The sequence below is a fragment of the Juglans regia genome, chromosome 1 (assembly GCF_001411555.2).
Source record: "Juglans regia cultivar Chandler chromosome 1, Walnut 2.0, whole genome shotgun sequence".
In the NCBI taxonomy this organism is placed as follows: domain Eukaryota; kingdom Viridiplantae; phylum Streptophyta; class Magnoliopsida; order Fagales; family Juglandaceae; genus Juglans; species Juglans regia.
Window position 1 is genome coordinate 2,858,774 of NC_049901.1, and position 17,627 is coordinate 2,876,400.

At 34.5% G+C, this 17,627-nt stretch overlaps 3 protein-coding genes across 4 annotated transcripts; 1 reads left to right on the forward strand and 2 right to left on the reverse strand.

Moving 5' to 3' along the window:
* Window positions 1-4,102: 4,102 nt before the first annotated feature.
* On the forward strand, window positions 4,103-8,425 carry LOC108992882 (ferredoxin-thioredoxin reductase catalytic chain, chloroplastic). Its single transcript, XM_018967592.2, has 6 exons — window positions 4,103-4,348; window positions 4,560-4,672; window positions 5,725-5,774; window positions 5,923-5,994; window positions 7,626-7,686; window positions 8,227-8,425. Exons 1-6 carry the CDS (start codon window positions 4,243-4,245, stop codon window positions 8,269-8,271), a joined length of 447 nt encoding a protein of 148 aa, XP_018823137.1. The 5' UTR covers window positions 4,103-4,242; the 3' UTR covers window positions 8,272-8,425.
* A 1,176-nt stretch (window positions 8,426-9,601) lies between these two features.
* On the reverse strand, window positions 9,602-10,556 carry LOC108992776 (zinc finger AN1 domain-containing stress-associated protein 12-like). The gene is made up of 2 exons (XM_018967419.2): window positions 10,333-10,556; window positions 9,602-10,206 (listed from the first exon to the last, which is right to left on the reverse strand). Exons 1-2 carry the CDS (start codon window positions 10,435-10,437, stop codon window positions 9,754-9,756), a joined length of 558 nt encoding a protein of 185 aa, XP_018822964.1. The 5' UTR covers window positions 10,438-10,556; the 3' UTR covers window positions 9,602-9,753.
* Window positions 10,557-15,498: 4,942 nt separating this feature from the next.
* On the reverse strand, window positions 15,499-16,200 carry LOC108992805 (zinc finger AN1 domain-containing stress-associated protein 12-like). 2 transcript variants are annotated; one of them, XM_018967450.2, is made up of 2 exons: window positions 16,046-16,200; window positions 15,499-15,920 (listed from the first exon to the last, which is right to left on the reverse strand). In XM_018967450.2, the coding sequence occupies exons 1-2, from the start codon at window positions 16,148-16,150 to the stop codon at window positions 15,501-15,503; spliced, it is 525 nt and encodes a 174-aa protein (XP_018822995.2). In that variant the 5' UTR covers window positions 16,151-16,200; the 3' UTR covers window positions 15,499-15,500. The 2 variants fall into 2 exon arrangements, with proteins under 2 accessions (XP_018822995.2, XP_035539167.1); XM_035683274.1 differs by having other exon boundaries at window positions 15,499-15,907; window positions 16,046-16,074.
* Between the last annotated feature and the right edge of the window lie 1,427 nt (window positions 16,201-17,627).

Below are 17,627 nucleotides of genomic sequence, written 5' to 3' on the forward strand. Positions count from 1 at the left end.
TTACTTTTGGGGAATCAAGCGTCCTGGTCCGACGATTTGCTTGATCAAGCAAATTAACTTATCGAGTTCTTACCTGAATGGCATGGGTTTCTCCCTTTTCCTTAGGTGAACTTCATAGATCTTGTAAGACAATTAGGGTTTGTGGTTTTTTTGGTCTGGTTTTAGGTTTTTGAAGCTAGAGTACTACCAAGGAAGTTATGATAAAGTGTCTTATTGTTTGCTCTCTCTCTCTCTCTCTCTCTCGTCTTGAGCCGTGTGGTTTTCCTTGTGTTTGTTATGTCGATAGTACTGTTCAGGTTTAACATAAATTTCTGGATTTGGCTTATGATAATCGAAATGAAACATATGATCTTACCAGCTTGAAGAACTTCATGATTATCGTCTAAGGTGTGAAAGGGAGTACTCTAGTCTATATTTGCCTACTGATTTTAGCTTGGTTTATCTCAAGCGGATCTACGAGATGCATGTTATGGCCGGATCGAACTTGTTTTGCTTTAAACTTTTTCCCCCTTCTTATGGATATCCTAAGATCAACGTCTCCTATCTAGCTAGCTTTTACCACGTACGTTATGGAATTATCCTTGGATTTAGAATGATAAAATTAGCTGCTTGCCGTGCCATGCAAAGTGCTCATGATGATGTTTGATGAACCTCGATCTTATATACATGATATTCATTTACAGTACTGCTAATTGTATTTCTGGATCTACATTAATGTGTACGCGTATACGCACATGTAAGTAAGAGAATATATAAGTTGTACGTACACGAATACTTGGAACAAATTGGGTTTTGACTCTTCAATATCAATTGAATGATCAAATGTTTTAGCTACGGCCGGCCTGAAATTATTATGATCATCACATACATGTAAACATGCATGATGTACACATGATATATATATACGCATATTATACGGTAAGAAATGGCGCTTTTGCTGTGATCTAGAATATATACTTTGAATACTTATGGTTTAGTGTCTTTGATTTCAATGCATGAGCCTTAATTTCTTCAGCTTTTTCTTTGGCGTACGTGGTTGAAGCCTTGAATTTAGGTCTTTGTTTGGTTTATTACTCACGAGTCTTCTAGTAAAACAATTAAAGATAAAATAACCCTCTGGCCTCTATCTATCTGCAAAAGTTACTGCGTGAATCATGTGGTCCGCATTAATGTTAATCATGTTCTAGTAGTAGTACTACTACTACCAGTTGACTGCCCGTCTTCTAATTAATTCCTATACATGCACCTAAAAGACATCGCATGCTCAATTAGTCTATCTCGCTGATTGCGAGCACATATATATTATATATATAGCACATGACTGTAATTGTTAAGGAGAAGGCATTACAATCTTGACACTGGAACTTTCCGGTTAATATATATTTTCCTTTTCTTTCCTTTGTTCTGTTGCGGTATGATTCCTTATTTTTCTTTCGTCCTAGCTAATTTATCTTCCCGGAGCCTGGAGGGAGTAGTGGTTTTGCAGGTACTGTATATACATAGATGCATGTCAGATCATTTGATGCATGTCAGATTCAGGTACTGGTGATATTTTCATGAACCTACAACATTTTGTGGTTTTCATTTTCTAGAAAATTATGGCAATGCCTAATCACTTGTATCAAATGATTTGTAAAAATTTTAAATTCTAAATCTACAAGCTCCATAATATATACATATATATTATACGTGCATGGAGAAAACTTTTATTAATATATGAAGTTAAACGAATTCATATTAATCGCTAGGGGTGTATAGGAACTGATAGAATTGGCAAGGAATCGATTAGACCGGCTGTCGAAGTACGAAATTGGCTGGAACCGGTTGGCGGGTGAGAGGATTTGAGGAAAAATCAATATTTGTGGTTCGGCACCGGTTTGAACCCTAGGAAACCATTGAACCGGCCGATCCGGTTTTTTTTTTTTTTAATATATGTATATAAAACCGCGAAACTGGCCTAGAAGTTAAAAATATATATAATAGAACGGTGCCTCCTGTTTCAAAATGGATTAATAACCTCCTTTCTTCTTGTTCTTTTTCACCGTGTCTTCTTCTTCCTCAATTCCTCTCTCGTCTACAGCTTTCTTCTAAACTCCCATGGCAGACGATCGATGGCGTGACATGTCTTCTTCTTCCTCAGTTTCTCATCTTTTACAGAAGATCTGACGATAGACCAAAGACAGCACCGATGCACGTTGAGATTAATATGATCGGTTTTTTCTTCCCAATCGATCGTTTCAACCGGTTTAATAGACTCATGATAGACATTGGTGGAATCTCAGTTTGGTACTAAAATCGACGCTGAACCCATCAGTGTATAGCCTTATTAATAGCCTCTAGTACTTGTAATAATGATGAAGAAGAAAGTAATTGTTCTTTTCATTCATTCTTTGTCGGTATTAGATGTAAATAATTATTATTTTTTTTAATAAAAAACAAGATTAAATGTGAGACAAATTGTTCTAAAAAATAATAAACTTATTTGGAATCTGGTACGTGGCAATCTAGGTCGCTAGCTAGTAGCTATAATGGTTTTGAAAATGTGTAGTTATGATTTATGGCAAATACATAACTAGCTAGTGAGGAGAAAGGAAAAATGATGATGCTCATTAACTAAATGCAAGCAATATATATATATATATATATATATATATATATATGATGCTCTTTTATGTGTTGTATTGATCGATGTAAATTGTAATCAAGTACTCTTAATTCACATGTCCAGAGAATTGGGACATGAGATTGATGAGCAGGCAACATTTCCAGTGTTATTATTATTATTGTTTTTTTGGTTTTCAAGAAGCCCGTAAACATCAGTTTCTGACTTTTAATTTGTCCATCTTAATTTGTTGACACCATGCAGTACCGTAACTAAAATGGAAGACTTTGGCACATGAGGTTTGCCCTTAATCATGTCTTGTGCCGCACATCTCGTCATGACAGGATCGAAGCTTATTATATATATATAAATATAAATATATATACGGTGCCATTGTTAACATACCATATCATTGTTGAGCATTTTATCAGATAAATGCTTTTATCTATAAAGAAATCTCATAAAAATAAATTTATAAATTGACGTGGTTTAAAATACGTAATACATTAGATTATAAATTACATATACTTATCATGTAAAATTTAATTTTATAGAATCAATTTATGACCATAGCAATTCTCCTTGTGAAGGAGAAATAGGTAGGAGCATACACTCGTGCGGTTATTTATAATCACTATATACAAAGAACAGTGTTAGCTATTGCTAAGGGTATCAGTTCATCGATCGAGAGGCCTTTTGGGCTGGCTCTCACCTCATTATATATGCAAGTATTGGGCTCACCTCAACATCAGGACTGTTTGGGCTTCTCGCGATGACCTACCTGCAGTTCAAACTTAACCTGTTTCAAATTTAGATCGAGGAATGAGTAGTTGTTTGACCAAAAGAAGAAGTCGAAAATAAATAGAGAGAATGAATAGGAAGGGCTGCGTTTGACCATGCATGCTAGCTAGCTGCATGATAGGAGATGGTTCAGGGAATTTGCAATTAGATATGTGTCAGAATCTTCTCCCAAGACAAAGCACGTAGTACGTGTACAGCAAATTAAGCTGCTACTGGCCCTTCAACGGGAGCATCATCATCTCCTCCAAGACAAACCACGTACGTTAAATATCCCTAGAGCTCTTCAAAACTTGGTGTAATTACCCACCCAAACTATATACAGGTGGTTATAACTACAAGTCCCCTAGCTCCCCACCCCAAAATCATGAATGGCTGATATATGCACCCTCTCTCTCTCTCTCTCTCTATATATATATATATATATTATTTTTTAATATTATTATTATTTTAAAATTTAAAAAGTTGAATTATTTATTATATTTTATGTAAAAATTTAAAAAAATTATAATAATAAGATGAGATGAAATAAAACCGTTTCTATATTTAAAAAGACCTGAATGATAATATTAAAAAAAAAAAAAAGAATATTTATATTTTATTTTATTCTTCAACGGGCCGACAATTTTAAGAAATTCCTACATAGCTCCTCAAATAGGCCCAAGACACAGAGAGTTCAGTGGTTCGCGTAATTTCTAGACCGATATTCATAACGAGTGGCGGGCACTGCTTTAAAATAAAAATTAGTAAGCGAAGCAAAAATATCGCAGAGTTCTCTCTTTCTCTCAGGAACTAGAGCCGTTCCCTCGTCGTGATTGCAGAGGCAGTAATCGTTGGCCGGCATGACTCTTCAAGCTCAAGCCTCGTCGTCCTCTTTCGCCGTTGGCATTCCGTCGTTCACGTCTCCTCTCGGAGGCTCTCGCCACCGCCTCGTCGTTCGAGCCAAAGGTAACCAGGACCTCTAAATATTATTTCTCTTGATTAATTGCTTGGAATAATTCATTCAATTTTTGCATCAAAACTCGCACTGAATTTGACTTTGTTTTCTGCTATAAGCATAACCTAGAGGCCCCAAACCATCATTTCTGGAAGCCTTGAGAACGTGCTGTGCTGTAATTGAATCTGATTAACACTGATTCGAATTGGTTTGTTCTTTCAGTGGAACCTTCAGATAAGTCTGTTGAGATAATGAGGAAGTTCTCCGAGCAGTATGCTCGGAAGTCCGGAACATACTTCTGTGTGGACAAGGGAGTGACTTCTGTTGTTATCAAGGTATATCTGGATCGGATTTGCCACACTTTTGTGACAATTAATATTGAATTTGTGATTTTTTTTATCATATATGTACGAAACTCTTTGGTGGAAATTGGGTAGGAATCATAAGCTTCCTCAACCTGGTTTTTTTTTTTTTATTTAAAAAAAAAAAAAGATCACAAATGGTTGATTTATGTTGTTCCTCAAATTTACCTGCAGTAGCTTACTTTCTGGTCAATTGAAAATAATTTTTCTGGTGTAAATATTACTAAATGGATTCTAAACTATTGTACTATTCTACTCTGGAGAAATTGCTTTTGAACCTTATTGCTTATCTATGAGTTTGCTCTCCTCTAGTTAAAAGTTTTAATGTCTCGACATGTTCATGTTCAGGCCTTTTTTTGGCTTGTCTATAAGGGTCATCAATTTGTAGGAGTTTAGCATCCCCTTTTAATTTTCATGTGTTGATTTCCTCTGCCATCTGATGTCCGTTGACGTCCAAACGTTTTTAATAAAATTCTATCAGATGGTTTTGAATGATGCGAGGGAGAAGAATATATCAAATTATAGTCTGTTTTTCATCTCCCAGATTTCGGTATGTTTTGTTAAGTGTTGGAGCAATTCATGATCAAAACATTAGCTCATACCATGTGTATATACATGCGGATGGGGATATCTGTATGTATATATATGTATCTATATATTATTTTTAGGAAAGAATGTTATGGATTCATATCTATATCTTATCCATCTCTTAGAAATTAGGCGGAATGAAGAATATGTTGAGTTTTCTTTATTAGTCAGATATAAGTTGTAGACTGATGCACAGTTGTGACCTTGTCTGATGGTTGGTGAGAACAGATATTGCTAATATTTAGATTTTTCCTGAATAAGAATGCACACAATTAAATATGATAGTCTTTTCCAATCGGATTTTTAATATTGAACTCACTGTGCTATTTTCTACTTTTCTATATTTTTCTCTTTATATTGTGTTTATCTTTTTGTTAGTTTGTCAAATGTCATTTTGTGTATTACATGTAAAAAAATTCACCTGCATATTTACTCAGGGATTGGCTGACCACAAAGATTCATTGGGTGCACCACTTTGCCCTTGCCGGTAAATATTTGCTCTTTTATTCTTGTTTTTCCTTGATATTTTTCTCTTTGTACTATCTGTCCGGTGGAATTCCTAACTGGATCATGAGTTCCATATCGGGTTATATTAATCCAGATCATAATCCATGCATGCGCCTATTTTTTATCAGGCATTACGATGACAAACCTGCTGAGGCTGGGCAGGGGTTCTGGAACTGTCCATGTGTCCCTATGAGAGAAAGGTAGAGATGTTTTTATTATTTTGAAATCAAATGCAACAAATTAACTGACATATTTTCTTTTTGATTGTTGTGGATTTGGATTTAACATAGTTGAAATCCTTATGACCATAATTGTGCCCATGCTCATTATGAGTTTTTCATGGATGATTGTTTGCTGTTGCCAAACGTCTAATAAAGAAATCAAAATTATACTTTGCAAGCGTTTGTCATACAATATCGGAGCTTCATGGCCACTGATATATTTGAATTTTTCTTGAAAGGAATTTTGAAATTGAATAAGCTGCTATGGTTCATTTGTGAGCTATCCTTAATCTTCTGGCCAGTGAGGACAAGGGAATTAATTAATGTTGGTAAATGATTATATGGTTCCAAGAGAAGTGTGAAGTTTTCTGCGTGCACTTTCTTAACTAAGAGAAGGCATGAGATAGGATTTTTGGGCCATGAAAAGAAATTGATGTTGTATATGTATATTGAGGCATGAACACACATGCTAACTTGATCCAGGATGTGTAAACGATAAGAATCATTAGAGAGAATATAAGTGCACTTTCAAGTACAGAAACTTTGCCTTACGTTGGCTCAAACCCCATGGCGTGGAGTTTGGGTTAGTCTAGCTACAAGGTCGAGTAAGAGACACAATTAGATTCAATGAAATGCAATCACATGGAGTTAGAAGTGGGAAGAGAACAGACTCTGGATGTCAATTGAGCTAGCTAAGGAAGATAGTGTTGGCAAATAATCTTACAGAAGATATGTGCTTAGATTAAACACTGAGAGTCTGAGACAGCATATATATTGCGAGAAGAGTTTGGAGAAGATATTGTATTGAATTGTTTGAAAAACACTAGCGGTTTAAGTTCATTGGGATTACTTGTAGCTGATAGCCAGTGCAAGGTTTTAGTCATTAGTCTCGTTGGGAACATTAAGTTGTTAGGTGGAAGTGTCACCCGAGAGAACAAGTGAAAGCTTCAGGTCACAAAACTCCTGTTATTGAAGTATTATTTACAGCCTAAAGTGAAAGTCCATTGAGGGCACTCACTAGCTGTCCTAATTTGGGATGTGGGTGCCAGCATGTATGGCAGACTTTGTTAAATCTTATTGAAATGTGGATTTGCTCCAAATCAACTTAGTTGGCAAATTATAATGTCAGTTATTTGTAAGGTATATGGGCGAGATATCTGTATGGCTTCACAGAGTCTTATGCAATAATTTTCATCTTGATCATCTTTGTCAGAGAGATAAAATCAACTAATGACAGAATCCTTATTAATTTGTTAATGCTAGTATATCTTATGTCTAGGCTACAGCTGCATTGTGTATAGTTTATAAACATTTCCAACCTTATAGTGATCTGCTATGATATGTTCTTTCAGGAATTAATCATTGCTTGAAAGTCTGCATTCTGAAATATCAAGCATGGGTGTCGATTTGTTTAGATTGTAAAATATACTGCTATTAAAAGATCAAAAGTTTTTCTATTGAACAGGGCTTGAAATCGTAAGCTTATCAAATCACATAAGTCTTAAACATGAGAATCTGTGAGCTATCGCAGATCATCATTATCTTCAATTACATATGTTCATTTATATCAATCTGTCTTGCAAATTAAAATGTTATATTTCCTTTGGCAGGAAGGAGTGCCACTGCATGCTCTTTCTCACTCCCGACAATGATTTTGCTGGCAAGGAACAGGTAGTTATTTACACTCTTTTATTCACCAGATTTTGATGGGGCACATTATAACGATATCAATAGGAGGTAGATATTAAATGGCTTTTTTCAAGTGGGATTTGTCTTGTATATGATGCTAGATTGCCATTATGAGTGGTTTGGATTCAGAGATGAGTTGAGATGGGTAGAGATGGTTTATGAATAGTAGAATAAAAGTTGAATTATTTCTTATGTTTTGTGTGAAAATTTAGAAAAGTGGTTTTGGGATTTGAAAAAGTTGAATTGTTTATTATATTTTGTGTGAGAATTTGGGAATGTTGTAATGATGAGATGAGATGAATTGAGATTGGTTTTGAATGCAAATGAGGCCAGAACAACTCAAAATTAGACAGATGCAAGCATGTGTAGGCATGCATGGTTGCTCGTCCTTCCACACACAACTATTGCAACTACTACTACTACTACTAAACTTCTTCCAATTAGCATTATCATAAGTAGACATGCTGTAATTAGAATTTTGTTTCTTGTCTAATGTGAATTAACGTTGTATTGCCATTGCAGACAATCTCCTTGGAAGAGATCAGAGAATCGACAGCAAATATGTAACATGATTTAGTGTATCATAATCACTCGTTTAAGCAGGCATCACTTGTATTTTGGCTAAGAATGAGAGAGAATCATCATTGTATGTATATTTTATACTAATCAATAACCATATCTGGCTTTTCCGTCCCCCCTCCCAAAATTTTTCTTCATTTTATTCAGATGCTTCTCAGTAGTTTTTTGTCACGATGTCTGTTTCGGTAAAGCCGTCTGTTAATTGCATCCCCACTCGGCCACTCCCCCTCCCCCCCCGTATGGTCTTTTAGGCGCAGAGCTGCCTTGCGGGTAAATGCAGCCAATACTAAAAGTGACTTGGCTTGACACGTGTGACTTTTGACATACACGTGTCTCTTATTTAAAGTATTCAATTTTTATTGAAACTGGATCCAAGTATTTTCTGAGAAAAGAAATAGGTGAAATTTTTATTGTAAAGTCGGGGGCCTCGTGATTAGACTACCCGAGCAAATGATGCTTTCTTTGGAACTTTTTTTTTTTTTTGGGCTATTAAAAATTTTAAAAAATATTAAAAAATTTAAATGTTCGTGTCAATATTTTTTATTTTATGGGGATTTTTATTTTTAATTTAATTCTCTTTGTAAATTTAGTATTAAGGACCTAGAATCAAAATTAATTTTTAATAAAGTTCTCAAGATTAATACTCTGATATAATTTTTGATATATAAGTTAGTCAAATTATTTATAATTTTTTCCTTTCAAACTTTTTTTTTTTTCTTTTTGGGGACGGAGGTTTCGAACTTCAAACCTCCGTTTTGGAGACTGTGACTTATGCCAATCACACTTTTAGCCGAAATCTAAATCTTATTAGCTAGTTGAGCTCCTGCTGTTAGCGAAGTACTTGAAACAAGGTTACTAATCTTGAATCGGGATTACTAATCCTTTTCAAAAGTTGTTTTGTCATTCATTGAATTGAGTTCGCCTTATACACTATGATATAACTGTGAAATAGGTCTCTTAGATCTCTAAGAAGATTCATATTAAAAAATCTGAGTAAATAATATTAACAAGCTTATCGAGTGTATTTAATGTTATAATTTATTGACGACTGCATTAAAGCTCAAAATATTTATTATAAAGGTTTGTTTTGCATACTGCTTCAAAATTTCATTTGGGGTCAAGAGAAAATTCCACCTATAAGTACTGCACACGTATTAATCCAATATAGGTTGATCATGTTGCGACCACGATATATAGGTATATGTGATTTTGACAACAGTCGATGAATACGATGTTAAGTTACTTAATATTAAAAAAATGTGATGTTAAGTTAAAATAGCTCCTGGGGTTAGATAGATAGCTGATTGAGATTATTGAAAGCACAAAGTCAAACACGTCCTGTTTTAATAATTTTAAAAAGAGAGAGAGTGCGTGATACAATGAGATTACAAATGTGGCACAACGAGTTTCCAACATCGTGCGAAAATGAATTGTGGGATACAAAGTATGCATTTTGAAAACTAAATTCTCTCAATATGCTTTAACGGATGAAGGGGTACTCGATGAAGAAGACGGGGAGCCACGTCCGGTCCTGGCACAATCCCCGGCGTTCCTCGAAGCCAAAGCCGCCAAGAATTTCCCATTCCACGGCCCGCTAGACGCCCTTGCCTGCTTGCACGCATGGTCGACCGGGAAACGATGCTTCAAGCACACCTTCACCTGGCAAATCTTGCACGTATTTGTATTCGAAAACGTCAATATCTCTTTGCAACGCCTTACGGGGCACGTCGGTTTGTTCTTCTTCTTGGGGTCGCAACTCCCTGACTTCTCGTGCCTCTCCAACATCACCTTCTCGTCCTCTCCATCCCGCCCGGTTGTCTCAATCGACATCGAGCAATTCTCGCAAACGACAACCTTTCTGCTGTTGTGGTCGGATTTCGGACACTCGTGCTTCTTGTACGATCTATGATCTAAACAAAACACCTACGAATACCCAAAAAAAAGAGAAAAAGGGAATAAATATATAATAACCCATTATTCAACGTCAATCGAATTGGGAAAGGCGAGAAATTTAACGAAAAAGAGGCTGATATGAAGGAGAGTATGTACCTTTCGACAACCGTCGCATTTAAAAGGGAGAAAATCGAGTTGATGGCAATCTGGGTGCTGGCAGTGTTGACCCAAATCTGGGAAAGCTTCGGTTCCTCCTCCCATATATGAAATGAATGTGTATCTTTCTCGCCCCGAATTTTTCTTTGAATGTAATATGATGAGCGATACAGGAGGAACGGGCGTATGTTTATATAGCTTTGGACGACTTGGGGAGGAAGACAACTCCAACTCGGTTTCGGATTTAGCACCTAAAAGATGTTTCTAGGTCCGCCGTCCAATAGCTTTACGCGTAATTCGTAGTTTTGGGTTGGGAGTATGCCACGTCAACTCGAGGTAGGAGTTCTTTATTCCCAAGACAAAAGCGCTGCCAGTAGTTGACCGCACAGTGTATCGTTGAGATTTTTATTTTATTTTATTTTATTTTTAAAGAAAGTGTTTTTAAATATATTGATATATTTTTTTATTTTTTTAAATATCTAAATATATTAAAAAAATGTGCAAAGAAAAAAAAAAAACAAAAAATGACTAACAAAATAAACGAGCAATGTTACTCTACCGCCTGAGTAGTATCGCTCTATTCCCAAAGCATCGTGCCTCTATATCCATTAAAAATATAAATAAAGGTAAAAGCAATAAATATATTTGGTAAAAGTATAAGAGTAATTCTACATGTACTTATAGTTTTATTTATACTTTTACTTACAAGATTCATTTTGTTAGTTTTCTTTTGAAACTTAAATTTTGATTTTTAAATTTTAAATTTTAAATTTTAAATTTTAAATTTTATGATTTTCAACATATCTTTAAGCACTTGTGACTAATCATTGTAACTCTATTTGATTAATGCTAATATAAGCCTGTTTAAAATTATTAGCAGGAGGGGTGCCCACGTGGGCTGACCCCCTCCTTTCATGCTTAGAGTAACGTATGGCATTAAACCATACGGTACTTGACTTGTAATGGATGGCTAAATGCCATACGTTACATGTTGTTATAGCTTGCAACGTCTGTAATTTGATTGCAATGTAATGGCTTGTCTTCAAGATCAGTCGTGTGTAGATGGATTATAAATAGTCTTCCTAAGTTTGGTTTTGGCATCATTTGAAATATACAAAAACTCTCTTTTTTTGTTCTCTCTTGATAAGATATTTAGATTATAGATTTGTTAAGTGTTATTCTAGTTTTATATTACGTAGTACACTTTACTAAGAGGAAACGCTTGAAATTTGTCAATTTGAAAAAATTTGTAGAGTAATTTTATAAGTTGAGTTTGAAGTATTTTTTCGCTGTACTTTCTTAGAAAATAATGAAATTTTTTGTACGGACGCAATAGAATAACTACGTTTTTATAATAGTTGAAACAAAAAAGAAAAATCATATATACACAATTTTTTTCAATCATGATTTTAAGTTTGAGACATTTATATAAAATAACTTATAAAAATAACACTAATTTATAAAAATATTCTCATTTTAAAATATAATTATGTATTGTGAAAAGAATTGCATCCGTATTATCAGTACACTTTTACACATAATATGGGAGAACATTTAATTGATTGTGTTTGGTAAGTGAAGTAGTCTTGGATTAAATCACTACTATTTATTATTATTTACAAATAATTTATTATTATTTACAAATTATTTATTATTTATTTAATATTATTAGTTACTTATTTACTACTATTCATAAATTATATCATCAAAACGTACTAAATGGACGCATACGCATGCGCTCCAGCTGAAAAAAAGTTAATTCACCATAACACAAACCTCGAGTTATAATAAAAAAAGGGCAAGGTCATTGACACGGTCTCATTTGAATGGCCTCTTCCCTATTTCTTATTTTGTAGAGTACTCTCATTGGATTAACTAAAAGATAAATCTAATCAGTATTTAACTATTAAAAAATAAAATATGCTCACATTGGATTAGTCAAATTCTAAATATTTAGAATTTGACTACAGTGACTTTCAAAAGTTTTTTCAAATTTGAAGGTTACTGTACATACATCAAATACATATTTTATTAATTATTTATCTCTCAATTTCTTTCTATCACATATTTTTTCACAATTAATATATTAATTTGACTTAGTGATATATTAATTTAATAAGAATATGATTATTAATTAACATATAATAAGTAGAATAGTAAAATATGATAAAATTAAATAAATTAATAATTAAAAAAATTAAATATTTTTGAAATTATTAGTTATTCATTACTCTATAATAAATAAATATATAATCTACTGTGGAGATTTAATGTGAATAATCAAAATCAAATTCATCTTATATTATTTTATTATTATATAATGAAAAAATAGTTATTTCAATGTAGAAATTTATGTGAATGGAATAATTAAAAGTTAAATTTCTCTTATATTCATCAAAATTGTCATTTAATTTTAACTAATCCAATTAGAGTACTCTAAGGAGTAGGAGTACTCCACCCTAAATTTGCAGACGGGGTTTGGACTTGATTTGAGCTTCTTCATTGTCATTGTCATTGTACGTTTAGCCTCATATACCATATGTCAATAGAGTTGTCTATGGAAGAAAAAAAAAAACATAACCGATCATCCCCTCCTACCATTTTGAAAGAAAAAAATCTGCTAAGTTTTGTCAATGACTCAATTCTATTTGAAGGGGTGCCATCCGTAGAGCAACCAAGGGAATCAATCACTTTGGTGAAGAAAAGCGAGATATTCTGGATCAAAAAGAAAATCAGAAAAATCAAAAAGAAAGAGAGAGGGAGATATTATCCAGCCTAGAACACTCGTACAGTGTCTATCAAATGCAGAAACTTACCTACTAAGTATGCAATGATTACAAGAACTGGCGGTGGTATTCTGGGTGGCTCTAGTTTGATGATCTCCATGCCCAAGTAGTCAAAACGATTAGCCAACAAAAACAAAATTATTGGACCAAAAGAGAGAATTGAGAGCTCCTTTTCTTTAACTTTTTGATTAAACAGTGGGCACTAGAGCAGAATAAAGGATTGTCGATCACTAATGGCCCATAATAATCATAATTCTTAAAAAAAAAAAAAAAATTCTTCTATATATAGTCATTAGATATAACCGGCGTGCAATCGTCCACGTCACGTCAGATTTAAAATGAATTCTTCCTCTCATCAGCTCGATCTTTTTCTCTCACCAATTCCAGCAGTTCGGTCTCTCTCTAATTAACTTGATCTCTCTCTCATCAAGTATCTTCACTAAATCTTATTAGCGAGTTGAGCTCCTGTTGTTGGCGAAGTACTTGAAACAAGGTTACTAATCTTGAATCGGGGTTATTAATCATTTTCAAACATTGTTTTGTCATTCATTGAATTGAGTTCCCCTTACACACTATGATATAACCATGAAATAGGTCTCTCTTAGATCTCTAAGAAGGTTCATATTAAAAAATCTGAGTAAATAATATTAACACGCTTACCGGGTGTATTTAATGTTATAATTTATTGACGATTGCATTAAAGCATCAAAATATTTATTATAAAGGTTTGTTTTGCATACTGCTTCAAAATTTCATTTGGGGTCAAGAGAAAATTCCACATATAAGTACTGCACACGTATTAATCCAATATAGGTTGATCATGTTGCGACCACGATATAGGTATATGTGATTTTGATTACAGTCGGTGAATATGATGTTAAGTTACTTAATATTAAAAAACTGTGATGTTAAGTTAAAATAGCTCCTGGGCTTAGATAGCTGATTGAGAAAGCACAAAGTCAAACACGCCCTGTTTTAATAATTTTAAAAGGAGAGAGAGTGCACGATACAATGAGATTACAAATGTGGCACAACGAGTTTTCAACATCGTGCGAAAATGAATTGTGGGATACAAAGTATGCATTTTGAAAACTAAATTCTCTCGATATGCTTTAACGGATGAAGGCGTACTCGATGGAGAAGGCTGAGAGCCACGTCCGGTGTTGTGCAAAATAATAAATAGCGAAAAAAATTTATTTTAAGGTGCGTTATAATGTCACTTTTTTTAAGATAATATTCGCTTTCACGAATAACGGTATGTATATGGGTTACAAGTGAATTTATCTTAAAGATACAATGAAGCCCAGAATAAATATGTTTGCCTAATTACGTTATGCACACACGAAATTAGATCCTTAATATCTTAAAATTTTACTATTCAACCAAGAAATTAGAAATCTGTTCTCTTGAGAACTAACAGATTCTAACAAGTTTTGAAGAAGTGAAAATTTTTGAAGAGAAAGATAGAGAGAGAGAATTCGAAATTGATTTTTAGGATATGCTCAAATGGCAGGCTAATGAGTCTATTTATAAATGATCAAAGGTTGTGAATGAAAAATTATTACTTCTCGTTTTTCTGAAAACTGTTCGGAATATGTATATATATTGTGTCTATTGCCATACAACACAACAATTGGACTTGGGCTTCGTTTGGTTACTGAACTCAACTGAGTTCAGTCTAATTTTAAACTGAATCTGTTAATTCAAATACTCAACTCTCAAATTACTAAACTCATCTCAACTCAAAACATTCTTACACATGGGACCTACAATATTTTTTTAACTTAAAACATCTTTATACATGGGACTCACAACCTTTTTAAATTTCTTATAAAAGTATTAAATTAATCTTAATATCTAAACATACTTTTAACTCAGTTTAGATGGGTCTCACATAATTTTTTTTATCACTCAACTGACTACTATATATAAAGAACTCAGTTCAACTCAGCTCAATATCCAAACGCAACCTTAGTCCAACTGTTTGCCTTGCGTCTGTTTCAACTGGATGGCATGGAGTTTTATTTTCCATTTTCCCAAGCATTGCAGCACCTCGCTGCATGTGCCTTGGCTGCGGCCCTTGATCCCCAAGCATTGTAGTGCTTCACACATGCACGCTTTGGTGCTGGCTACACGCCTTTTGAAGAAATCTTTTCATAAATCAACAAAAATCATTCTTTAGATGAGGTGTGGATCGAACCAGTCCATGAGTTTACATGAGAAGCCTTAATAATACTAAACTAGTTAAAGGCTTACGACATGTAAACAAATACAAAATACTATAACCAACATAAATTTTTCATAACTTTTCACTTTTTAAAATAATTCACAACTTCTAAAAACAACCCAAAAATATTAATAATAGATATAGTATATAATTAATTATTTTAAAAACATTTTCATCATCCGGTCGGCACAATCCCCAGCGTTCCTCGAAGCCAAAGCTGCCATGAATTTCCCATTCCAAGGCCCGCTAGACACCCTTGCCTGCTTGCACGCATGGTCGACCGGGAAACGATGCTTCAAGCACACCTTCACCCGGCAAATCTTGCACGTATTTGTATTCGAAAATGTCAATATCTCTTTGCAACGCCTTACGGGGCACGTCGGTTTGTTCTTCTTCTTGGGGTCGCAACTCCCTGACTTCTCGTGCCTCTCCAACATCACCTTCTCGTCCTCTCCATCCCGCCCCGTTGTCTCAATCGACATCTCGCAATTCTCGCAAACGACAACCTTTCTGCTGTTGTGGTCAGATTTCGGCCACTCGTGCTTCTTGTACGATCTATGATCTAAACAGAAGACCTACGAATACAAAAAATAAAAAACGGAATAAATATATAATAACCCATTATTCAACGTCAATCGAATTGGGAAAGGCAAGAAATTTAACGAAAAAGAAGCTGATATGAAGGAGTGTATGTATGTACATTTCGACAACCGTCGCATTTAAAAGGGAGAAAATCGAGTTGATGGCAATCTGGGTGCTGGCAGTGTTGACCCAAATCTGGGAAAGCTTCGGTTCCTCCTCCCATTTGTGAAATGAAAGCGTACTTTCACGCCCTGAATTTTTCTTTGAATGTAATATGATGAGGGATACAGGAGCAACGGGCGTATTTTTATAGACATAGCTTTGGACAACTTTGGGACGAAGTCACGAAGACGACAACAACGCGGTTTCCGATTTAGCACCTAAAAGATGTCTGGAAAATACCATTCCCACAGAAATTCTACAGAAAATTTCTATTGAATTGCATTTTATTTTATTTTTTATTTTTTATTTATATTAAGACTTAGTCGTTTAGTGCTTTATACTTTGCACACGTGTATAGGAAGTTACTTTCTATTAATGTATCAGCCAATTACAGCTAAGAAAGGTTTTGTATATAAAGCAACTTTGTACGCACTCTGATAAAAAAAATATACACATATGAATGAAATGAATCTTTCTGGAAATTAGAGGTCTCAACTTTCTTAATATGGTATCAGAAGAAATTAGGGCTTCCCTCTGATTTCTCCTCATCTTCTTCCGCTCATGGATGATTCTACTTCTTCTGTTGAATCTGATCCACGTAGTCCTTATTTCCTCACCAATGCTGATCATCCTGGTGTCTTTTTAGTTAGTGAGAAGTTGAGCAACAACAATTATCATTCCTGGTCACGTTCGATGTTCATTTCGTTGAAGGCACGGAACAAGCTTGGATTTATTGATGGATCTTTACCTGCTCCAGCAGAGAATGATTCTATGTTCTCTCCATGGAGTAAGTGTGATACAATTGTGCTTTCATGGCTACTTAATTCTTTGTCTCCAAAGATTGCTCAAAGTGTGATATATGTTAATTCTTCTAATGCGATGTGGCTTGAGTTGAAGGAGAGGTTCTCACAAGGTAATGGACCTCGAATCTTCGAGTTACAAACTGCTATTTCTGCCCTACGTCAAGAACAGCTTGATGTTAGTACATATTTTACAGAATTAAAGGTCCTATGGGATGAACTGTTGAATTACCAACCCTTACCTATCTGTTATTGTAAAGGTTGCAAGTGTAATTCCACTAAGATTTTTGCTGCATATCATCACCAGAGCTATGTCATGAAGTTCCTTATGGGACTTACTGATGCTTTTGATAATGTAAGGGGTCAGATCTTGATGATGGATCCTTTACCTTCTATTAATAAAGCATTCTCTCTTGTCATCCAAGAAGAGAGACAAAAACTTATTAGCACTCGAGGTGCCTCTTTTGCCTCTGTTGAATCAGTAGCTCTAGCTACTAAAGGAGACACTAATTTTAAGGCATTTAGGGGTAATCCACGCAGTAAGCTTCTTTGTAGTCACTGTGGTCTTGTTGGTCACATAGTGGATAAGTGCTTTAAGCTTCATGGATATCCTCCTAATTACAAGTTTTGAGATAAATCCAAGATTTCAGCCTCTGCTAATGTCACTCAGCATTCTGCTGTACTTGCTGATATTCCATCCAATATGCCTTTCACAATGGATCAATATCAACAGTTAAT